General features: G+C 42.5%; 1 protein-coding gene across 2 annotated transcripts in view; it reads left to right on the top strand.

Moving 5' to 3' along the window:
* Nucleotides 1-25486, top strand: part of STX18 (syntaxin 18) — a 128280-nt gene that overhangs the window by 47170 nt on the left and 55624 nt on the right. Inside the window, exons 2-3 of one of the 2 annotated variants that reach the window (XM_067036393.1) lie at nt 21522-21589; nt 21685-21757. Coding sequence is in view for 1 of the 2 variants with exons in the window: in XM_059066292.2 (XP_058922275.1) it covers nt 21522-21589 (68 nt within the window). In the remaining variant the exon portion in view is untranslated. The remainder of the gene's footprint in view (nt 1-21521; nt 21590-21684; nt 21758-25486) is intronic. The other variant, XM_059066292.2, reaches the window with a different exon arrangement.

Here is a 25486-nt window from a genome sequence, read left to right as displayed (position 1 = left end):
GAAGATCCCACATGCCGCGGAGCAGCTAGGTCTGTGAGCCATGGCCGCTGAGCCTGCGCATCCGGAGCCTGTGCTCCGCAACGGGAGAGGCCACAACAGTGAGAGGCCCGCGTACCACACCAAAAAAAACAAAACACTGAATTCTTTCTTTGTAAAGTAAGCACAGTTTTGAACATGACAAATCACTCAAAAATGTGCTGTTCAGCTTTCAGTCAAATGCAAGAAGTCATGGAATTTTCGGAGCTCAAATAGACCTTCAGGATCAGCGAATGCAGTCCCCTTCATTTTGCAAGTGAGGAAATTGAAGCATAAAGAAGCGACTTGACCAAGGGCACGCTGTGAGCCCAGATGCAGTCTCTGTGTGGATTACTCATTCTGTACTGGTGTACAGATAGGTGGTTAATAAATGCTTTCTTACTACTGTGATTATTATTACCTTCTGCTTCATAGCGTTTGCACTGTCATCTCAGTGTACTCTTATATACGTTATGGAACTCTCAAGGCAACTTTGCAGGCCTCCAGTGTCTGACCCCAGTGTAAAGCTTTGCCTGTTGGATACAGTCCTAAAGGAGCCACCATCGGATACGGAGTTAAGGAGGTACAAGGAAAGAGTATATATTTACCTTGATTTTTTTGCACGAGAGGGAGAAGAGTTAAAAATATACAATGAGGTTGAAAGCCCATGAAACTCTTTCCAGTTCCTGTGTTTTCTGTGAAAACGGGGCTCTTTTATCTTTCATAAGTTCTTGCATGTATAAGGTTAAAAGCAGACGGGAAATGAAGTTATTCCAACTATGCTTCTAAGAGAACGTTGATATTTTGTTTTTACTAAACATCATATTGTAGAAGCTTCAAAATAGCATCATGCTTTGAGATTGTTTAAACCATTATAAATGTCATTTTCTATTGATGCTTTCGAATAGATTTTTAAGATTTCTATTAATGTTGACTATTATAATTTGAAATAAAAATGAAAAACAATTCATAGACACATAACATGTATTATTTATTTGGGGGCCTAATTGCTAGGGAAGTATGCAGCCAGTAGTGAAGATAGGAAGATAGTAAGGTGTGTCATTTTCTCATCTCTGAACCCAAACTCTTGACTCCTGTCATCTCACCTCCAGCCCCTGCAAAAACCCTTCTTTTTTTCATAGTGGGATAGTTTTTGGAACAACCAAGGTGAACACACTCTGGTGTCAAATCATTTACAGTTCCTCATCATTTTCTGTCCCATTTGCAGCTTACTGCATATGCCAAGATGTCTTGATTCTCTTAAATGCTTGGGAAGGTTTTCCTTTGTAGGACTGTGAAATTAGCCGTGAACAGTGGGGGGAGGAAATGCCTGTGTCTTTTCCAAAAGGTGGGATTTGCTTAGAGAAGATGATGATAAATGTTTAGCATTCTTAGCAGCGCCTAAAGTCATGCGGAGAAATACCTGTTTCAGGCCTCTCCGAGGACTTTGTCTAAAAGCAGAAACATTTGTAGTTTGGACTTTACTTGGGGTTTACAATATACTGTATGAGCACGTTACAAATATTTAACATTTATTTTTTGACATGATCATTGGTATCTTTGTTTCCTGATTCTGCACTAAGCTCTTAACCTTTTTTTGGTTTTTATCTTTTTCAGAAAAGTCTAAATGGGTGGGTTTTTAAAAATATAATGGAAACAGAATGTGGCTTAACTTCTAAAATTATTCATTATGCAGAGAAAAACCTGAAGCTATAAAATTTAAATCTCATGAAAGTTAATCAAATTTGGTAGTGCACAGATTTCATCAAAACCTGAATTTCATAAGCCTTGAAAACTTTGATGTTTTAAAAATGTTTGAGGAGTTTGTCTTTACTATTCCTCAAATACACACATTCTTTCAGGCCACTCCGGAAGAAAGTGCACAGAAGAGTGTTGCCGACTCCCTAAGGCGTCCCCGACTGGTTTCTAAAGCTGAAAGAAACTTCTTAGTCATATGGTGATAAGCAGAATTCAGAACATGTCTCTATTTTATTTTAGCACGTGTGAAATAGAAAGTGATAGTGATCACAAGAATGAAATTTGAGTTATGACATGTTGATGGATCTTCATATTAAGTCGCTGTAAATGATGTTTTCGGTTTCCTTATGAAAACAAAGTGAGTTCTTCTCTGAGTGATTCTCCTAATTGTTATTGTTAAGTTCTTTGCTCTGCTCTCTCTTTTTCTGCTCACGGTTAGATAACCTACAAATACGGTTTGGATCCTGTGTGTTTCACTTTCTTTTCTTAACTAAAAATTTTCAGTGGGTGTAGTCCCTGAGCAAATCTTTTTCTTTCCAACAAAATATTCAACTTTCTATGCACACAAATTCACGAGTCAGTTAAATGTGTTTGATTAATTTATCACAAAGAGTGCCACCTTGAGTAAAAACAATTCTACTCTGTGGAAAGTTCTTTCTTTTTAAAAAAGGGTCCTTATTTCTAAGAGCAGAGCTCTGATTTTAATTAAAGAGCATTTATGCAATTTTTTTCTAAAGCTTAAGATTAATTACTATGGTTACTAGGGGTATAAATCTCTAGATTGCTTTAAAACAGAGATTTTTGTTCAGGAGAGAGTTGACAGCTCCCTTTAAGAGAAGCAATTACTTAATTTTACTTTCCTAAGTTTAAACACATAAAAATATTTGTAATGATACCCCAAAGGCATCATAAAAATGTAAAATAATTGTACTCTAAAATATCTAAAATTACAGGAAATAGACCTCATTTTTAAAAAAGAACTGGGATTCATGGTTGGGGAACTGGGGTGTGACATACTTCAAAATCAGAATCTCTTGTCTGGAGCCTTTTTTTTTAATGGCAAAAAAAAAAAAAATCTTTTCTATTGCCAATCATACAGACTTTAAATTATGTTCATTCTATTAGGAAATATTTCTTTATAGTTTCATTACCTTTAACATGTATTACTTTATGAATGTCTTAGATCCCCCTTGAGAGACAAACTGCTGTCTCTAGAATTAAATGGCATCAGTTGGCTGGTGGATTAACTGTATCGCAGTTACCCTTTAGGCTCTTTTTAATGATTATTTTTAAACCTACATAGCTCAGTTTTCTAAGCAGCTTTGAACAAGGGCAGCATAAATAGTTTCCAGTGTTTTACTTACCCAAAGTATACTTCCTTTTTCAGTAGATAATGTTAACTGGTAAATTGTTCCCAGGTTAAAGGTTTGTCATATTTTAATAAATATAGTGCAAGATCTATAGTAGGGACGCTTAAAGAAAACCCCCCACCTTTCCAAGTAAATGAATTAATACTTCTTTCCCACTTTGGTGTTGTAGTATCAGTTCTTTTGCTATCTTCAGTTACTAAAATTTTAAGTGGGTCTTATATAGTAAAATGTCATTTTATTAGGAAAAGTGAAATTAGATAGTTTTGAAAGAAAGGGTGTTTCTTATGTAATATGAATGCTGTTGGGACTAGATATGGTTTTAGGTTAAAACGTGCCTGATTCAGGAATGCTTTGCATTAAATGAGTTTATATTTTGAGAGCAAAATGGGGGGAAAGAAAACTACTTTCCCTCCCTTTTTTTTTTAAGAGACAAAAAAATTAAGTTGAATGCAGATATTGAAAGTGCTGTGAGCTGAATGTTTGAGCAACAAAAGTAAACACTGATTATTGCAAATGTACATTTGGACCAATTTACTTTTATCTTTCAAGCGAAACAGTTCCCACGGTTTTTGTGGGCTTTTATTTAAGTTGGGAAAACTTTGGAAGTTTGTGTGAAAGTATAAATAAGTTTGGGAAAGTCATGATTAGAGTTTGATAATAAACATGCAGAAGCAAATTGGGAAACTCTATTAAAGTCAGATGGAATATTTAATAATGTTGTCTCTAAAAACTCATTTTCAGGGAGAAGAATGGTGATTTATGTTGCTCTGGAATAAAGACTTTGGCTGTAATTGAGAATAAGGGCTAAATATGAATTCTTCAACATGTATGAAAGTTTGCTTGTTTTTTTTTTTTTTTAAAGAACCTTAATGATTGTTCGGGAGTTCCCAAAATGTCCCCCTCCAATTATGGGCACAAAAACTACATATGGATTTCCATTTAAAAAACAAAATACATACTTAGTTGCCAGGAAAATTTAAACTACTTTTTACGAAAGAAACATTAAATTTTAACGTATAGGGAGATTCCTAATTTTGCAGGGCAGAAAAAAATTTTAGTTCATTTAATTATTGAAATATATCATAATATAGAGTATAAATAAAAATAAAATTTTAAAACCTTAGTAGTCTAAAATTTGTTTTAAACCTCATTGTCATTACATCAACCTCACAATTGCAAATTGGCATTTTATTTTTAGTTGTTTATACAAATTCTTGGGGAAATTTGTCCATTTTTTACTGTAATGATACCGTAAGTGCAAAATGGTATTACTTTAGCAGTTATTACATTTAGGTACCTTTGAAATAGTAGTCATGCCAACATTTGATCAGATACAGAATTTTTGAAGGCTTTCTTGAACATTATAAAGTTTTACTTTCCTTTCTTTGACACACTACTGTATATGTCCCTGAAAAGTGTATGTGTTTGGGATGGGGGGGCGTTTAGTGTTACATTTTGATGACAGTTTCATTGCTTACAAATTGATGTGATTTTAACTGAAACTTGTTGCTAGGATAAGAATGGAAAATTTTATATGCATGATGTTTCAGATGCTTTACCTAATGATCTGAAAAACTGTTAAAAGGAATTTAAATTATATACACTGGTTTTACTTTTAAAGCTTTCAACTGAGTTCTCAATATAAAATTCAAATATAGGACTTAAATATTTAGGTGTCTAAGTATAAAACAGTACATCTTAAAAGTAGGCTGAAAAGATATAATTTGATTCTCAAAATCAAGATCTATATATACAGCTCAGGATCTAACCATTATTTTTCTAGTTATTATTACACACAGATTGAAAAACGTATTAGGAACTAATAGTTTTCTGCTATTTTGAACACTTAAGTAAGAATCAGTTTTTATCAGGTTAGTCCCCATTTTATAAAAACTAGCAGTTAGCAGTTTGCTACAGTTCATTTAAATCCTGGAAGCACTAAATTTTATTTTCATTTTTTTCAAGCAAAGAGATTGTTAGAATGTTTTGTAACTTATTCCTTGAAATAGTATTTTTGCCTTATTTTCACTTTCAGTTTTATGCCTTATTTACTCCAAAGAAGACCACAATGAGGGAAAGGAATCTATATTTTTTAGAGGACAGGGAATGATGAAACAAGGCCCGGATTTTGCTTGGAATTTGAACATTTGTATTATTGTTTGAGGCTGGCATGCTCTGCATTTTATTCCCACTCACTCAGTTGAAAGATGACTTCGGAGGCAAGGCTGTGTATCTTGTTACCAAGCCCTCTTTCTCAGAGCTTCATGATAAAACGCACATTGGTTCCTTTGCTTTTGTTTTCACTAATAAAGAAAAAATATATGTTTTAATAGAGCAAAGCACTTACACTTTGGGGGTTCGAATGTAATCTAAGCATTTTCTGTTGAATGTAAATTATTGGCATCTACCAAGCAGTATGGAAGTTGAATGTATGTTTTCCCTTTGTACCACCCTCAGTTGATTCCGCTCTTCTCTTTGCTGATGTGAAGCAGAAACTGGACAAGGTAACAGTTTTGATGATGAGATTAGAGGTAGCCAGGCTGACTGTCTCCTGGCTTTTAGAGAACCTTATAAGCTCAGGGCCACCCCTTCCCCTTGTTTAGATATTACTTGCTCTTTTGAGTTTCAGATTACAGGAGCAATTGATCTGCATGACCTATCTTAAGAACTTTAACTTTGCAGTGGAAACTTAAACCAAATGTATATCCTCAAGAGACAAATCATCTTAAAACCAGGCTGTTGTCATTTTGATATACTGTACTGTTCTCTGAGGGACAATGTGGTAGAGGGCAGCACCTAGTGGACGGGACATGCACTTGCTGCTCTTGGGTATAAGGTTTAGAGAGCCAGTCTATATTGATGTGACTCTTGCCCTTCTTTGGCTTGCAAATAGGTGAGGTTTTATGTTATTTCCAGCTCATAATTTCTACCCAGGGCTAGGATCCCAGGAGAATGAGATTGGTAGAAGTTGTGACATGTCAGTTTTATTTGTGGTTTTCCCACTTGCGTAGGTGTATGTGTTGGTCCTTGCCATCTTCACAAACATATTCTCCTCATAGTTGATATTATAATTGAAACAAAAAGATCATTTTAAAAATAATTTTAATACTCCTTATTTTATTTTATTTTATTGTTGTACACAGGACTCTCACTGTTGTGGCCTCTCCCATTGCGGAGCACAGGCTCCGGATGGCGCAGGCTCAGCGGCCATGGCTCACGGGCCTTAGCCACTCCGCGGCATGAGGGATCTTCCCGGGCTGGGGCACGAACCCGTGTCCCCTGCATTGGCAGGAGGACTCTCAACCACTGTGCCACCAGGGAAGCCCAACACTCCTTTTTTAAAATTTATTTATGTATTTATTTTTTTGGCTGTGTTGGGTCTTTTGTTGCTGCGTCTAGGCTTCCTCCAGTTGTGGCGAGCGGGGGCTACTCTTCATTGTGGTGTGCAGGCTTCTCGTTGCGGTGGCTTCTCTTGTTGTAGAGCACGAGCCCTAGAGCGTGTGGGCTTCAGTAGTTGTGGCACACGGGCCCTAGGGTGTGCAGGTTCAGTAGTTGCAGCTCACAGGCTCTAGAGCGCAGGCTCAGTAGTTGTGGCGCACGGGCTTAGTTGCTCCGTGGCACGTGGGATCTTCCCAGACCAAGGATCAAACCTGTGTCCCCTGCATTGGCAGGCAGATTCTTAACCACTGACCACCAGAGAAGTCCCCCCAAAAGGTCATTTTTTAAAATGTCAATGGGCAACATTCAGTCTTTGGGGATTTTATATTTTTGAGTATATGTGTTTAACCTTAGTAATAAGAGACTACCTTTGGATAGAACTGCTTGTTGCCATAGCCTTTATACTCTGTTGCTAATCTGTTCTCTTTATGAGAAGAGGCGATGCTGCTGATTTATCAACTGGATCATAAATTGTTGGCTGCCTGTTAACAGAGTTGTGTGCCTTTGGAGTAAACTAACAAATTTGCAAAAACAATGTGAGAAAATTCCATATTAAAAAAAACTTTTAATGCATCACAACCACCAGTTTTAGGTATAGCTATTCCTTAATGTTTATTTTAGAATGAGAGATTGTTAATAAAATCTCTCACTCTTTCAACAGACACTTACTGAGTTAGGAATCTTGCCAGATTTGGGAATCTGAAATGAACGTGACATAGTTCTTTTCTGGACATGCCATTTTTAAAAAGTCTTTTAATTCTTTATCACAAAAGGAGCGAACATATTCCTGAGAAGTGGAATGCACTACAGTGGGGTATAAATGTGTTTATTTGCATGGTGTTTTCTGCCACAACTGGAAGAATTTAGAAGACATTTAGCAAGTACTTTTGGAGGAACTGATAAATAAAATTGATGGCTTTCTTTTAATGAGTTTGGTGTGTGGGAAGTTGTAGAAGCCTGCATGATAACTCTTCCTCAGTTGGGTTCTTCAGCTCGAGTTTTATGCTGGAAGAGCCCAAGCCTGGAGATGCAGCGTGAAGAATTTAAGAGCACAGGCTCTGGAATCTGTTTTGAGTATGGACCTTGGCTTTTCAACTTGCTAGCTGTGTGACCTTGGGCAAGTTACTTAACAGCTCTGTGCCTCAGTTTCCATTTTCTCATTTGTTATGAGAATTAAATGAGATCATCTGTGCAGTGGCATAGTCAGCACTGAACACTGATGATGATGATGATGGTGACGACGCTCGGTTAGTGCTTCCCTTCCATCTTCCCTTCTCTCCATGCTGTAAGGCAGGAGTGTGAGTAGTTGTGACAGTGTGCTCAGTCTTTCCCCCACACCTGCAGGCCTTGCACCCCTGCCGCCTCCACCTCTCCCTGGTACTGTTACCACTGTGTGGATAGACTCTGCCGATGGACGGCCAGCAGCTGCTTCCAGGTGCTGAGCTGGAAGTGCTTCCTTAGGCACATGAGGTTTGCAAAAAAGTTGTGCTCTCCTGTGTTTGTCTGTTTGTTTATTGAATTGTGTTTTGTGATCAGAGGGTCATAACCTGAACTCCAGTGAGCCAAGAGCCTCTGAAGCTCAGAATGGTGGACAGGAAGTTTTTTGTGTCTTTGGGAATATTCATTTTCTTAAAGGAATAGATCAGACACGTAGCTTTGGTTAGTGTCTCAAAGGATCTGTGCCCCTAAAAGGGTCAAGAACTATACCTTTGAAGTTCACAGTTCTTTCTGCAAAGCCACTCATGAAATTAAAGATACCATAATCCCCCCTAGAAAATGAAACTCAAATTTGACTTTTACACTATTTCTTTTGTAAGATATACAGGCATAATTTTAAGGGTAGAGTTGAGAAGTTAATGTGAGAAACTCAAATATAAATGGACCATTTTTCCTCTTACCCCTCTTGTCAAAGTTCTGAAGAATCATAAGAGCAAGGAAAAGTCAGGAATACAGGCTCTGGAGTAGACCCCCTGGTTTCAAATCCAGCTCTGTCACTTGCTAGTGAGACCTTGAGCCAGTAAGTTAGCCTCTCCCACTGTAAAGGGGGAATAATGACGGTACCTACCCATAGGATCGTACCAAGGGTGAAATGGAGTCATCTGGACAAAGCCCTTGTGGCTCTTCTTGGTGTGTAGTAAGTACTGTGTGTTTGCCATTATCATTTGTTGCACATTTTTGTTTACCCAACAACATTTGTAATATAGACAAATTTTTTGCCTATTATAAATGGTCTTTAATTGTCTATTTTACCTATACTTCGTTGATGTGTGAACGTTTACAAATATTTTTAATCTCTTTCTTCTGACCAGACTTTCCAGGGTTCTATAGCTGAGTTGCCTAAGTCAGAAAAACCTTAATAAAAGGAGGATCCCAAGTACTTGGATCCTTAAAAATCACTCTTGAAACTTTGGAGGGCATAAAAGGAGTGAAAAGAAACCAGTAGGGTTTGGTCAGAAGGAACGTTCTAATGGATTGAACGCCAAAAATTATCTTGGAGTTTCTGAGTCGAAAGGACCTCTGCGGCCTGCAAGTGAGGAGTCAAGGCCCAGAGCAGAGAGTCTGAGGCCCTAGGGCCGGCTCCGGGTCCCGGTGCGCCCAGGGGGGCCTCTCCCTGCCTGGAGAAGCTCCTGCTGGAAGCGCAGTGTGAGAGCAGGGTGGATGCGGCGGGCTAGCGGCGTAGTGCCAGTGTGAACGGTGTTCCTCAGAGAGGGGGCGGTAAATGCAGAGACTGCCTGGGAGGAGAGCACCTGCGCTGAGAGAAAGGAAGTCCTTGTGAGCCGAGAGAAGATGCGGAGGTGGGGGGGCGGGGGGTGGCCAGCCACACCCTCGAGGCGCACCTCACAGACACTGAGCCGGCAGGGGTCAGCTGCTCCGCGTGCTTCTTCACAAGGGCCCCTTGTCCAGTCCGCACGCCCCGGGTGAACGTGGGATGGAGCTTGGGCACTGCTGTGCCTTCCTTGGTTGTTTGCCTAAGGCCTCTTCCGGTAAGAGTACCTTGCCTCCCTGCCTGTGAGTCTAGCTAATCTAAGAATAAGCATTTTTGCTCTCACTGTGGCTCTTAAAACTCAAACCAGCCACTCCTTCTGATGCACAACTGAAGATAATGGCCTGTGAAAGCGCCGGCTGGGTCCTGGCTGGGTCCTGTGGGCACTTTTTACCTCGTGCCTGGAAGTTAGCCTGACTGTGAGGGGCGGCTCCTCTGTGGAAGCAGCCCGAGGACAGCAGGCAGCCGAGCCCTCGTCCAGGCAGCTCTTTTCAGGAGCTGATTGTGCCCACGTGAGTTGTTCCCAGGCTGCTTTCAAGAAGGGCTTTTCCAGGTGCCCCGCGTGGCGTTGAGCCTGCATCAGGGCGCCTCTGCCCCTCCTACCTCTGCTCTTTGTGCCTGACCTTGGTACCCGCAGGGGCCACCCGTTGCCGCTGAGGCAGTTAAAGTTGGACTGCGCAGCCAGACCCTCTGGGGCCAAGTTGTGATAAGTCACGGACTCGCTGTGGGGCCTTGGGCAGCGTGTTAACCTCTCTGGGCTTCAGCTTCCTTCTCTTCCATGGGGGTAGTAACAGTGCCTATCTCATAGGGTTGTCATGAGAGTTAGGTAAGTTAAATATACATAAAGCTCCTAGAATAGTGCCTGGCCTGGAGTAAGCAGTCAATAAATGTTAGCTACTAGTGTTAACCACCACCTGTCCTTCACTTGTGCTGGATTTGTGCCAAATCCAGTTTCTTTCCTTCCCCTGACTCCATAGCTCTCTGTTCCCCTTAGTGCTACAATTTTGTGAATGACCTTATAGGTCACAGCTCTTTCACGTGACCTGGGTCCCTCCACCTCCCTTTCCATCCGCTGCCCCGGGGCAGCTCCCACCACCGTCCAGGCAGACGTGGCCTCGTGGGTAAGGCCCAGACAGCGATGAGGAGGCAGTGGAGGGAACCTTAATATGCTTGAGCACCTGCTTTGTACCAGACACAGGACTGACATTTTCACTGACAGCTTGTAATCACCTTCAGTTACTGTCTCCAGTTTATACGTAAGAGGTTAAAGCTCAAAGAAGTTAAATATCAATAAGTTGCAGAAGGCACTAGCACTAGTCGGTGATGGAGCTGGGATCTGACCCCAGTTCTGCGTGACTCTGGAGTTCATGCTTTGCATTACCCAGAGTGGACAGAGAGCAAGATACGTGCGCGCTCTGCTCACACACTCTACACACAGCCTCCGCACCAGACAGGATTTGGATTGGGTCTGAAAAGCGATGTGAAGCCACGTCAGCCGTGGGTTGGAACTCCCTGTCTGTCCTCCCTCCTCCTGTCCTCTCTTCTGTCTTATTATCTCCCTCCCTAACGTGCCTGCCCCATACTGCGTCTTAATCTGTTTGTCAAGAGAACAAATAAAAGGAAGGTGTTTTGGGTTTTTTTTGTATACAGAAAAGAAAGTGATGATTAACCAGCATACATTGCAAAGCACGAGCCCTGTCCCCCCAGCCTCAATGTGCACTTTTGGGTCAGATTGTAGGTGAGGAGACGATCTGATTTCAGAGTGCGGTTAGCAGATCTCACCGTGATATTTTTGTGGAGGAAACATTTTTTTTTAATAGACTGAATATTTGGATTTCAAGGGTGTCTGTGGTTCGTTGAGCTGGCTGTCCACTGAGAGTGGTCTATAACTCCATGCTTCTTTTTCAGCCATGTTTTCATTCCAGTTTTTAAAATGATAATTTTTACTTAGAGATGTCTTTAGTGGCAGAATGATCAGAATGGCAAATGACAAGGAGCCAGGGGAAAATATGGATACAGTGAAGACATAGTTTTTCATGGAAAAAGCGATTTTAGTTGATGGAAAAAATAATTTTAGTTGATGTTAAGTCAGCTTGACTCTGACTTGACAGTGAACATCCTCTTAGGCAGCATTAATAGAAGCACAGAGGCTGGAACAGGGCAGTAATGCCTCCTCTCCACCTCCTGTTGACACAGAGTATTGAGTCCATTCTCGGAACCGCATTTGACTTTTGAGGCCAGTAAATTCCTGCATTCGGAGACTAATAAGACCAGCAGCCAGAAGTGTATTTCACGTAAAGAATTCCTTAAGGGATTGAGAACTTTTAGTTTACAGAAGAGAAAAGACTTGTGTGGGGGGCACACAATAGCTGAACTCGATTCAGAGAAACAACTGTGAACTGTGGTGGAGCGGATGGCCCGGAAGAAGCAGGGGCTCCCTGCATGCAAGCAGAGCAGGGTGTTACTTCCTGGAGTTACACTCTGTATGTCAGCTAGCAAATAGCACGTTCAGATAGGCCAGGAGTGCACCGAGCTTTGGAAGTGGAGGGTATGTGCCAGCAATGCCAAACCCATGCAGTTTGGGGAGCCAGTAGAATGGGAATTAAAATGTTTAGTGAGATTAAAGTGTGAACCTGAAGACAATGAGATGTAAAGAGAAAGCTGGGGCAGAAGGATTGAGGAGGAAAAGGTTGAGAACATGATATGCTTTTACTTTTTCTTGAGGTTAAGAGTCCTAGACCTGTTTTAAAATAGAATTGCATTGAGCTTCATGGGTCATTAAGCCCTATGGTGCTACTCAGCTTTTGAAAATTGTCATGAGTTTGTTCATTATGTCATTAGCACTAAGAATCTAAGATTTTACTTTTTTAATTTCTTAAAAGGAGATAGGGGCTTAGTATTAGAAAATAACACCTTTCAGGTTGCTTGAAGGTTAGTTGCTAATATCAGAAAGTAGACCACTAAATTCATCTCAACTCCTGTTAATTTTCCTTGTCCCCTCCGTGTGACCATCCTTATTGTCTGTCTGTTCCTCAGGATCTATGAAGCTGGTGTAGAAGGCTGGAACTAGAAGAATCACTCTCTCTCCTCTTTCACGTACACATTTCTTTCTCTCTCTCTCTCTCCCCGCCCCCCGCCTCTCTCTATTAGAAAACATACGCTGAATTCTGGAAACTACAAACCAGTAAGGTTGGCACTGGTTCTCAGCAAAATTCCAGAACAGGTTATTTAGCCACTGATGACAGTTTCCTTAGATCAAGAATGTCTGTGTCTTTTTTTCTAATGAGGTTTCCAGACTGATGGGGTAGAACACTTTATATATTCAACTAACATTTATGTTATACATATGCACACATATATATGCATGTATAATGTAATGTGTATAACATATATACATGCAGTGAACATTTATAACATTCAGCTAACAGACACTTATAGCATGCCTCCCGAAGGCATCATACAGAGAGAGTGGGACGTGAACCCAGAATGCCATATTTTAAAACCTCCTAGGGCCCAGCACATTTGAGTGCTTTGTGGATGAGAAATAAGATGTTCCAGGCAAAACAGCAGTGCCAAAGGGCAGAGGCGGAAAGAGGAGGCTGGATCAGGGAAGGGCTCTGAGGGTCTGGGCTCTGGAGTGGGTGTGGGAAAGCAGGCAGAGAAGCTGTTTTGTGGGTGCCCATTCCTTTGCCAGATTTTCAGCCAGTGGTGTGGACAGGCCTGGCTGACCAGTTTACTTTGTGGGGTGAAAAAGAGGGAAGAGTCAAAATGTTCTGAGATTTTCTAACTTGGGGAATCGAGAGAGAGGCTCTTTTCTCTTTGTGGGGACAGGGAGGGGCTGAGAGTAAGTCAGGAGGATCAAGCGTGAGTGGTTGGATGACTAAGGCTTTGGGACATGTAGCTTTTGAGGTACCAGTGGGACACGCAGTAGACGGTTGAATACGCTCCTGGAACACAGGAGCGAGGCAGGGGCTGGGTGTGCATTTTCTGTAGATGGTAAATTAAGCTATGGATGCAAGGGGCGGGTTTAGCAAGGATGTGTCAGTACTGAGCTTCATTAAGTTTCTGAGGTGTGCAAAGGCGGAAGAGGCAAGGAAAGAAGGTGAGGCAAAGTTGTCAGAGGTTTAGGAAGAGAACCTGGGGACAGTGGGGTCCTGGAAGCTGAGGGAGTATGGTGCTTAAGGAGGGGCTTGTGCGAGGACTGGAAGAGTAGCTGACACCCCTCCAGGGCCCTGTACCGGCTGAAGGGTGGCCTCCTGCAGTAGAAATTAGGGCGGAAGTGATAGGAGGAGGCTCAGACTCCTTGTTTATTACTTGCTTATTACTAAACAATTGCTGAAAGGAAATAAGTGAGAAAGAACAGTTCATACGTGTAATCCCTTAACACATTCACTGCTGTGACCCCAGCACCGAAAGAATGTCTGTGGCCATGCCAGGCTCTTTTGTGGGTGACTCTTCACTGGGAGCTTCCCTAGCATGGGGGTGGGGACAGGACTCAGACAACCCTCACTGTGACTTCAGCAGAGTCATCGCTCTCCAGAGCTGTGACGGTTCTGAACTTTTAGCTATAATTGGTATTGATGCATTTTTCAATTATGACTGAGGGGAGGTGGATTTGGAATTTAGTTAGCGAGCCTCCAGATTAGACTTGGGAACATGATCCTTGTGAAAAGTCGTTTTAGCTTATCAGTAGTTGGCAAACATTTATACAACAGTGGTTCTGACTGTGCCTTTGGCTGCCTACTAAACTGGACAGCAAGCTGTATCCACTGATTGAATGAAAAAAATAACGATTTTGTGTTACAGGGAACTTTTTACAATATGCCAGAGGGCTGTAAGGGAGTCTCTTTAATCTTTAACAATGGCTGTCTCTTGCAGAGGCACATTATGCAAATCAGTACTTAGTGTTTCATAATCAATCAGGTCTTTGTTGGAAGTGTTATGAGCGCCAGAACAGAATTCCTGTGGCGGGGGAGAGTAGTAGGGGACGTCCCAAGTCAGGCCACTGCTGTGATCTGCAGAGGACACTGGTGGCTGCTTTGAACCCCCCTGCAGTGAAAATGCAGTCGTCCTTTGAGAAGAATCCCTCCGTTTTGTAGCAGGGTTTTTGTTTTACAGTTTATCTTGCTTTGGGTAATTTACAAAACACCCACGAAGGAGCAGCTAGCAGGTCTGTGCTGTGGATGACACACATAAACAAAGCTGGGCCCGCTGCCTGGGACGGCAGATGGCAGCCGTGCTCCGGAGCTGCCTTTGTGTTGAACCTGCCAGGAGTGCAGTGTTTTAAAACCTTGGGCTCATCCAAGTGTGCGTGTCTATTTCAAAACAATGTCATTTCAGCTTCAGCCTGCACAGCACAATTAACCTTTAATAATCCTTTGATTCTAGATCAAAAATACCAGAGAAAATTTTAAAGCCCTTAGGAAAAAATTGTGATATTTTTGAGAGTTCCTGTTACTACTCCTGCTAAAATACATGTGTTGCCATCTAGTGGATAATGTAAAATATATAGCGGACTTACTATGTTTGGAGTTTATTTTATCCTGCTAGTAATTCTTGAAGCAGATAGAAAATCAGTTCAGTTCGGAGCATTAAATCATTTTTGGAGAGCCGCTTTGGGCTAGGCATATTCCTGAGCAGCTTATGTCCGAGAGACATGAAAACATTTCAAAACAAGATGGTGACATCCCCGAAAAAGAGATGCTTGCAAGGGGTCCTTAACCTGGCCTGGAAATGGCAGAGAAGACTTCCGGGAGGTGTATCCGCTGAGCAGAGTAGGAGTAAGTCAGAAGACTGGGATTGGGAGATGGGGGAGGGCTCTGAACCCAGAGAAGTCAGCAGGGCCATAAACACTAGGGGGTCCCAGGCTCAAGGAATTGGATTTGACCCTGCAGGGCCTGGGGAGTCAGTATACACTCTTTGTTAGGCAAGATTTACCTTTTTGTTTAAAAACATTTTTGTCTGGTTGCAAAGATTACACATTTGAAATGTAGAAAAATTTTAAGGTACGAAAAGGTATTAGGAAAAAGCAAAGTCTCCAAATCTTAACCACCCAGACAACCATCAGTGTTTTGATGAGCAGTCTTTTAGATTCCTCTCTCTCTCTCTCTCTGTGGATTCAGCTTCAGGTCTGTATTTCATATAATTTACCTAAGTACGTGCTGTACGCAACCTTGGTTTTCCCCCCATTCAGCAGCATCTGTGGACAACCATCCATGGGGTTGAGTCCATGGGGCTGAGTCCATATCAGCAGTGCATATTTACCTGCGGGAGCAGATCTCACGGCTGCACATATTGGGATGTTTTTGTTTGGTCTCTCCTAGTAAAAGCTTTATGTATATCAACAGGTAATGTGAGAATCTGTTTTTCCCTGTCAAATGCATCTAATATAGGGACCACTGCTACTGTTTTTTATAATCAGTCTGCTTATACGGTAGATGTGTTTTGTGGAGAAGTCCAGTGTCTTGATTTTTGACGTTAGCCTTATTAAAATACAGTCACTTAAAAGTGAACTTGATTTATCTTCAGAGAAAGAAAAGGATGAGTCATATGAATGCCTGTCATTTTAGAATGTAGTTTAAACAATTGTTTAGCTGAGTATCACCTTCGTGGAGAAGCCGGATCCTGGCTGACCCTGGAGTGTGGCTCTTGGCTTTGCGCTGACCCATAGCTGTTGACATTGCCTTTGACCTGAACAAGGCATCTCAGCATTGGGTACTTTTGATCTCAGGACGTTCTGTGTGCGCTGTGGTGAAAGCAGCCCGCAGAGACCCACTGCGCTCGGATGGGACAGTAGGTTTGTCTTCGTGGGCTGACTTGCAGAGGCTGAAAGCACACAGGCACTTGGTTTGGGAGTCACAGTCCCCCCTGTTTATTTTGAACCATTTATATGAAATGTGTTACTTCGGTGTCTTCTTATCTGTAAAGTGGGATTATAGTGGAACCTATCCCACGGGGTTATTAGGAGAAGTAAATGAGCTAATGGATGCACAGTGTTTAGACTGGTGCCTGCCACATAGCAGGTGCTCGATAAAAGTTGGCTATTAACTCGTGCTATTTCTATTTTTAAAGAGTCATTTTTACTGCCTTCCCTTTGTAGTGAAGCTCAGGGAGATTAAGCAACTTGCTCAAAATTTCAGTTGGCAAAGGTTAAGAGTTTAGGGAGTTTATATTAAAAACACCTCTTTTTTCCCAGCACAATTTTGAAACTACCTGAAAGAAATACAGGAGTCAGAATGTGAAAAAGCCAAACGGAGAACCTGGCTTTAGATTTGTTGCCAAATAAGGGTGGAGCGCTGTGGCCACAGCAGACCCTCGCTGCTGCCTGGCGCCCAGTGTGCCCACTGCCGCCTCCAGACCCTACGCCAGTCTGTCCTGTTCCCTCAGACGCGTGAGCGAAGCGTTGGGAGACAGAAGAGGGAGTCCATCCAGCTAGGGTCCCTCCACACGAAGCCTGAAGAGGAGGGGGAATCAAGGTCCGCTTCAGAGTAAGTGGTGGAGATTGAGCAGAGATTAGAGCCAAGAGGCTCAAGCAACTCCCTGGATTCCGTACCCATTTCTCTCTTGTTTGCCCTGCTCCACCCAAACCCCACAGTCTTTTGCCCGGAGTCTGCTCCTCTGCTCATACCCCGCCCCACGCTAAGCGTGGAGGTAGAGGAACTCAGACACGGGGAAGAGACCCAGTCCTAGAAGTTGCCTTCGTTACTTGTTTAAACTGTGTTTTGAGGCAGTTTGATGATCGATACTCAGGGTGAACGGGTCACCATTGCACTGCCAGTCTTTCTCACCATCCTGGTTCCTTGCTCAGAGCTGTGGGCCTTCCTCCCAGCATGCCTATGGTACTTGCGAATTCCAAGCCTCCCGTGTCACAAACACAAGGAATAACAGCCGAGCTTGGAGGAGGAGACTTCAGTGGTAAAAACAGGCACTTGGGATATGGGCATGTTCCTACTTTGAGTGACTTTTAAAACGAGCGCTCTACGTGGAAACATTCCAAAAACCTTTCTTGCAGATCTTTCTGTATCCACTGTAGTTGAAAACATTTAAAAAATCAATATATACAAATACTGTCACATGAAACCCAGTTTATATTTCTGTGAAGAAAAGCCTCAAACTTAAATAAGTTAAATAGTAATAGTTTATTAGTCTTTTGACCATATACTGCAGAATAAATAACTTAGCCTTTGAGTCATACAGACCCGTGATCCATGCCACTTCTTCCCCTCATTATCCTATGAGCGACCTCATGTGGGCCTCAGTTTCCATGTTTATCAAACGGGAATGGGGGTAACGTCTAACTCATCTGATTGTTATAGGGGAGCCGATGGCAACACACAGTGAGCAGTTCACACACTTCCTGGCACACAGATGCTTGGTGTGTCACTCTTGGGTAACATCAGGTGTGTAGTGCACTGCTGAATACAGATACAAGGAAAAACAACTTGCTGTTGCTCACTGGATGCTTTTCTTGGTTCCCAGTCATCCCTCTTTGTGATTACTATACTGGGAAACTGCACTTGCCACCTGCCAAGAATCTGTGCTTAATTTTGGGCATTAAGAACTCAAGCCTGATACTTAGAATGCTGGGTTCCATTCAGGCTTCACCCCATGTGTTCCTGAGCAAATTACTTACCCTGCCTCTGACTTAGTTTCCTCATCTGTAAAACAGGTTGTGATAATGTTCCCCATCTCGTGAGTGTTGCTGGGAGAATTTGATGAGCTAATGTGTGGGGAGATCTTGGAACAGAGCCTGGCACGTAGTAAACTCTCAATGAAGGTTTTGTTGTTGGTGGGTTTTTTTAAGTGGCATTGATCCTCATAAATGGAAGTTTAAGCAAGGCTTGCAAGTACTTAGCAATAAAATAGCTAGAGATTTTGGGTGGGGTTGAGTTGTTGGTTCAAATGTGGGTTATTACTAGTTTGGCAGCAGAAAATCTGTACTTCAGAATCACCAAACATGTTAAAAGAGAGTGCAAAATGGGAGATTCTTTTAAAAATAATGTTTTGTTAGGAAAAAATGTCAAGTACATACTAAAGCAGACAGAGAGTGTGTGGAGCCTGCATGTACGCATGTGCCCATCTTCAGCTCTCAGCTCAGGGCTGGTCCTCTTTCATGTGTTCCTCCCCACCTCCGTATTATTTTGAAACAGATCTCAGGTATCATGTCATAAGAAACTGGGATGACATTTGTTGTACTTCAAGGGAAACTTCTTGTAAGCATGTTTTCTGAGGTGCCTGCAGGGCCTTCTTGTTCCTGGTACTTATCCCCTTGCACCATTCTACCCTGGTGGACTGAAATTAGCTAAAGCTGGGGGTTGGGGCCGCAGTAAGGTGGGGGCTGCTGGGTCTAGCCTACGTAGTAGATTCCTTTGGGCCTGTTCAAACTTTTTATTGAAAATTTTGACTCCTTTAAAAAAAAAACTGTTTTGGATAAGGCTTTAATAAAACAGGTATGCTATGACTGAATGTTTGTGTCACCCCAAAGTTCATATGTTGAAGCCCTAATACCCAATGGGATGGTATTTAATGTTGAGGCCTTTGGGACCTAATTAGGTCATGAGGGTCCTGGAACCCTTGTGAATGGGAATCGGTACCCTTAGAGGAAGAGACATGAGACCACCATGTGAGGATTCAGCAAGAAGGCAACTCTCTACAAATCAGGAAGAGGGCCCTCACCAGGCACCAGATATGCTGGCACCTTGACCAGGACTTTCCAGGCTCCAGAACTGTGAGAAATAAGTGTTTGTTGTTAAAGTCACCCAGCCTGTGGTATTTTGTTCTAGCACCCCAAACTGAGACAACGTGTATTAGTTTCTTATTTCTGCTGTAACAAATTACCACAAGTTTAGTGGCTTAAAACAACAAAAACTTACTATCTTCTAGTTCTGTAGGTCAGAAGTCTAAAATGGGACTCCCTAGACTGAAATCAAGGTGTTGGCAGAGCTCTGTTCTTTTCTGGAGATGCAACTGTCTACCACAGTACGTATACTCCTCCAGGGATTATTCAGTACCCACTATCTATTCAACATTTAGTAAAAGTTTCTGAGGCTCTGCTTTGCACCAGGAACTGTGCCTGACAGGTTCTGGGGAAAGAGAGAGGACCCTTTAACCTCTAGGAGCTTGCACTCTGATGAAGGGAAACCAGTCGGTAACGAGTCATCGTGGTCTTTGTGGTCTGTGGGGAGCGTGGCAGGACTGAGGCCACTCAGGACCTGTGGAGCTGAATTATGAAGGGCCTTGAGTGCTGCATTGAGGTTTGGACTCAATCCCATTGGTTAAGCCCCAGAGGTGACAGTTAGCTGCCCTTTGGCAAGTCGGCCAGCAGAGATGCTTCCTTTGGCTCCAGTGTGTTTTAAAACGAGAATCCATCCCTGCCCAATGCACTGCACCCTCCACTCCTCTTGCTTTACTCCCTCACACTGCTTACCTGGCCCCTTGCAGGCAGGGGTTGGGGAAGGGAATGGAAACCACTGAAATGTGTTAAACAGGTGACTTACCTTGATTAAAATCTTGTATGTAGTACAGTAAATACCTTTTTTGCACATCTCTTAAATTTTTTTCCCAACCATCTTAAAAAGTCAGATTTTAAAATGCAGCGTCAGTGGAAAATAGGAGTAAGAGTGTGAGGAAGGCAGCTGTGGCTTAGTGGAAAACGGGCCAGATTTGAACTCAGAGAGTCCCAGGCTTGCCTGTGAGCCCCCCCAGGCACTAGCCATGTGACTGGGGACGAGTCACTTAGCTTCTGCAAGATTCGCTTTCCCAACCTGGTTAATGAGCGCGGTGAAGTCAGTGCCCACAGTGGGCTGCTGGGAAAGAACAAGGTCGTGTGTGGGGAAGTTCCTCACGGAGCCAGGGATGCTGGACAGACTCTGGCTGTCTCAGTTGTTGTTTGTAATCTGGTAAATAACTGAATATTGTGGCCATAGTTCAGTTTTTCTTCGATTCATGCTCTTAATAGATGCCTATTTGCTTTTAGTCTAGACTCTGTGAGAAATTTAACTGAACCTTTACTGACCTGTCTCGAAGACAAATGCTGAATGTTTCTTTAGTGGTAGATACTATTTTTGCATTTAAACATATACTCATTCCACAAATACTAACCGACACCTTCTGGGCTTCATGTTGTGCTTAGAGCCATGCGGGAAGCTGTGCAGCCCCTCCTTGCGTGGTTCCTAACCCCCAAGAAAGAGGCGTGCATGCAAAAGTGAAGCCAGAGGACGTGGCTGTGTGTAGCTGAGTGCCCAGTGGGTGGGATGCAGAAGTGCTTTTAAGTTGAGAGCAAAGCGAAAATTAGCCTGAGTTGGCCTTGACAGAAAAACTTTCATGAAAAAGATGAAAGTTCAGCACATCCTTCAAGGCTGGGGCTACGTATGTTTGGAACAAGTACAAAGGACATTAGGAGGAAACTAGTGTGAGCTGTGGTCAAAGGACAGAGAAGGCCACCAACTTAGTTAATCATTCTTTCCTTCTAGAAACACTTTTGTCCATGTTGACCATGATCCTAGGTTTCTTCCTACCTCTTTTTATTTTATTTGTTTCTTAATCCCTCATTCCACACACATTAACTGACACATGCTTTAGTACTAGAAATGAACCATCACAAATTCCGTCCTCTGTACTTTTGTGTCTGTTGTGTTCATCCGTGGAAGTAGGGAAGATGGAGATTTGCTGTGTAGGGATAAATTGTTGCTCCTGCATCTTTTCTTTAATTCTGCTGCTCTGCATGGGCCCTATTTATACACTTGATAGCTCCAGCCTTAGAATCCATCCCCTAGAACGCTTGGAAGAAGGAATATTTATCTATAAAATTTTGGATATAAGACACATAAGGAAGGGAATTGGCCTTTATTGAGCACATGCTGTGTAGTTACTAGACCTGCACTATCTCATTGAATCTCGAAGTTCCTTAGAGATCATCTCTTCGTTATGTCACAGATCACAACAATTACAGGAAGAAGGAACCATCTGTAAGAGACCAAGACCCAGGAATGTGGGTGACTTTCCCAAAGCCACCCAACAAGTCAGTGATTATACAGGAGTCTAAAACCAGAGATATCCAGTTTGTAGCTTCAAAATCTTTTTACTACCTGCATTCCATTCTCTACTAATTTAAAATTTGTTGCATATGAGCGTAACGTATTTATCCATATAAATCATTTGCTTTCTTTTCATTATAGATTTCACACATTGGCAAACTGAGAGATTTTCTTCTGGAACACAGGAAAGATTATATTAATGCTTATAGGTAAGTGTCTGTTTTTTACCGTGATTTTTAGTGAGTGTTCTTTTCCATACCTATATTCCTTTTGAGCTTTTTGTCCTCACTTTTTACTAACTTAGGGTTGTAATGGGGAAGGTCAGTTTGGCAGTGGAAGAATATCTGCAGAGCAAAAAGGGGCTCCCCCCAGCCAAGGTAAGTTCAGCCATACCCCATGTCCTCAAAGTCACCATCTCCTCACAGCAATGTCCCCTATTCTGATGTTCCCATGTGTCTGTAGCTCTGTGTGTGCCATATATGTTATGTGAAACATGCAGAGAGAAATGGGGCAGTTTCTCACTGAATGCATATTGCTGAGCAAATGAAGAGATAATGCAAGTCATGTAAAAATGCCATTTGGAAAGACAAGAGCTCTTGCCTCTAGTGAAGAAACTTTTGGTTAGGTTGATTTTTAAAAAGAAAAAGCATTTTGATTGAGCCTTCCAAAATGGCTTCTGGAATAGACTCCAGCTCTCAGTAGACACAGGAACACTGCAGTGCAGATATCATGCCTCCTGCTCTTCCCTGACCTACATTTGCACCTGGCTTTAGTGTGGCGTTTCTACCATAGGAATCAGCTTCAAGTGTATTACCTAAATTAATGGAAAAGTTGGATTAGACATATGAAGTGACATCATTAGAAGCATCTTTTTAGGATTTCATCATTATAAAACAAGGGATTTTGCCCTTCAGAAGCCTTCCTAGCACAGTTAGAAAATATCTGATTTTTTAAAAAAACTTTGTCAATATATGCAAAAATGAAAATGTTTCATATAAATTCTTTAACAGAGAAAATAATTATGCCCCAGGTGAATTTTAAATAATCTCTACCAGTTTGTCTACTTTATACTTTTACGTGCATTTCATTTGCATAATTTTGGAATATACTAAATTATTCTAATGCTTAGTACCAAGAAAACCTTATTTTAAAAGTTCTCAGTTAAAATAGTTGGTCACCACTAGATGGCGGTGTAAATTTTATTTTTAAAGGTGTATGTACATCAGATGCTAATTTTATAGTGCATAAAAATGGCAGCAACAGTCATTTTGGAAAGCTTAATAAAACTGATGTAAGCCTATCAGTTCCAGCTCCTTTCTTTAGTACTTTACAACTGAGGTTAAATAAGTGGCTGTAGAGATCTCTCATGGAAATCCATTATTAACTCCCTTTTGCCTTGAAAAGGCATCCAGCCAGGTGAATGCTTTAAAGGTTGGTTTAGTTCAGGCCACCCTGTCCCCTTATTAGCCGTTGAAACCTGAGAAAGTCACTTAATCTGTAAAATGCAGTGTCTTCCTCTAAACCAGGGGTCAGCAAACCACAGCCTATGGGCCAAGTCCAGTCCGCTGCCTATTTTTGTACAGCCTGTGAGCTGAGAATTGTTCTTATATTTTTAAATGGCTGGAGGGAAAATAATAACAATAGGGACTCCCCTGATGGCTCTGGTTAAGACTCCTCCCTCCCAATGCAGGGAGCCCGGGTTGATCCCCGGTCAGGGAACTAGATCCCACACGCATGCCGCAACTAAGACCTGGTGCAACCAAAATAAATAAATAAATAAATATTTTTTTTAAAAAGAAGATGAAATTAAGGGAAGATGCTGGGCCAGTGCCCCACCTCCTCTTCCCTGGTTAATCAAATACACTGTCCCTCCTAACAGTATACGTGTAATACATAAGAAATAAAACCAGTTTTTAAAAATAATAGTAATTATTATAATAATGTTTTACCACTTAAGAAAATTATATGAAATTAAATTTTCGGTGTCTATAAATAAAGCTCATTGGAACAGCGCCGCGCCCATTCATTTGAGTGTTATCGATGGTAGCTTTTATACTACGACAACAGAGCTGAGTGGCTGTGACAGGCTATATGGCCCTCAAAGTCTAATATGTATACTGTGTGGCCCTTTTCAGGAAAGGTTTAAGGAGCCCTGCTCTAAATAATGAGAGTGATGATCGCTTGCCACTTGTTAGGAGATTCAAACAAGACAGTACAATTGAAATGCAGTGCAAAAAGAAGAAAGCAATGAGGGGACTTCCCTGGTGGCGCAGTGGTTAAGAATCCGCCTGCCAGTACAGGGGACACGGATTCGAGCCCTGGTCCGGGAAGATCCCGCATGCCACAGAGCAACTAAGCCTGTGCGCCACAACTACTGAGCCTGCGCGCCACAACTACGGAAGCCCGCGCACCTAGAGCCTGTGCTCCGCAGCAAGAGAAGCCACCGCAGTGAGCAGCACGCGTACCGCAACGAAGAGTAGCCCCCGCTCGCTGCAACCAGAGAAAGCCCGCGCGCAGCAATGAAGACACAACGCAGCCAAAAATAAATAAGTAATTTTTTTTTAAAAAAGCAATGGATTTATAAAAAGATTATAAGGCTGCTATTCTGTAACTTTGCAATAGTTTTAAACTTTTGATTATAATGGTGGGATTCAGGCATTTCTCCTCGAACAGCACAGCTCAGCTCCACCTCAGTGTGTCAGTGTTTCCAGAGCAGGTGTGGACTTACTCTGAGTCCTCATGCCCCTGCTCAGGACAGTGGGCAGCTGGCCTCGGCCTCCCCCTTTCCCGGCTACCATGGCAGCACACTCTGGGGCAGAGGACCAGGGTCCCTGGAGCCCATCTCACCCTGCCACTTACTGGTTGTGTGGCTGCAGCATCAGCAGAACTAGAGCTCCTGAGGCTTTCTGAGTCTTGACCCATCATTACCCCATTATAGAAACTCAGTCTTTAATTCCTTTTCCCAGTTGCAGTTCTTGGCCAGCCAGTGCAGTCTGAGTTTCACTCCTACCCCTGTTTTGGTCCCTTTGAAAGATCAGGGACTTTGAGGGTCAATCACACCTAGGTTCTAGTCCCAGTTCTACCACGTATTAATCATGTAAGTGTATACAGCTCACTTCACATCTTTGTGCTTGCTTTTTTTGTTTGTTTTTAAATGAAGTGTGGATAATGTTCTTGTGAGGATTAAAAGAGATGTGTGAGAGTTCCTGGCACATTGAAGTCCCTTGGTGAATGGTACCTGAATTGGAATCCCAGTTGACCTGTGATGAGGTTGGGGCAGTGGTCAGTTGATAAAGAAAGCACCTCTAATTTCCTGCCAGAGATGGGAGGGAGGGAGAGAAAGAGAGAGAGAGGATGCCAGAGTCAAGTCGACCTGACAGAGATGGACGTGTTCTCAGCATGATCACTAGTGAAACCTAGGGTGGAGGCAGAGGTTATGTCTGCAGGAGGTTGACCTTGCTGAAGGCTCCTGAATTAGATGCACTCAGCCGTTAGTGCCACTGAACGGTCACAGCCCTGGAGCACAGAGAACACAGAGGCCCCTGATAGCATATGAGAGAGAGGGCAGGCAGATCCTCTGCTGTCAGTAAGCAGGCAGATCCCAGAGGAGAGGAGAGAGACTAGCCGTGGCCCGATGCGTGTTCACGCCCATGCCCAGGTCCTTCTGCCAGGCTGCCAATCAGAGAAGTCCCTGCCTCCAAGGGAGGGGCAGGAGGGAGGAGGCTGAGGTTAGGTGTCATGCTAGAGGAGTGGATTCATGTAGAAACATGAGGACTAGGGAATAAGCATTCCCTTCCATGCCCTACATTCTCTCCAGATGGAGAAAGGCCATCCTTATCTTCTCCCATCAAGCTCTCCCTCCCAAAGGTGGTAGACTCTTTAAAGCCTTTCTTTTTTTTTTACTGCTCTGCCTCCCAATGCAATGTGCTGGCCTTGGCCTGTTCTGAGAAGATTTTGGACGGAGTGTGATCATGGAATGGAGAGAAATACTGCCTTCAGACCCATAAGGCTATGTTAGCTTGGCATAGTTAGGAAGCTGTAATCTTTTCCACAATGTAGAGCTCAGACTTTATTGACCCATTTAATTTTTTAAAAATAATGACATT

This window comes from Kogia breviceps, chromosome 6 (genome assembly GCF_026419965.1).
Source record: "Kogia breviceps isolate mKogBre1 chromosome 6, mKogBre1 haplotype 1, whole genome shotgun sequence".
Taxonomy (NCBI): Eukaryota; Metazoa; Chordata; class Mammalia; order Artiodactyla; family Physeteridae; genus Kogia; species Kogia breviceps.
The sequence above is the reverse complement of the archived record's forward strand: the minus strand, read 5'-3'. Positions and strand labels throughout refer to the sequence as shown.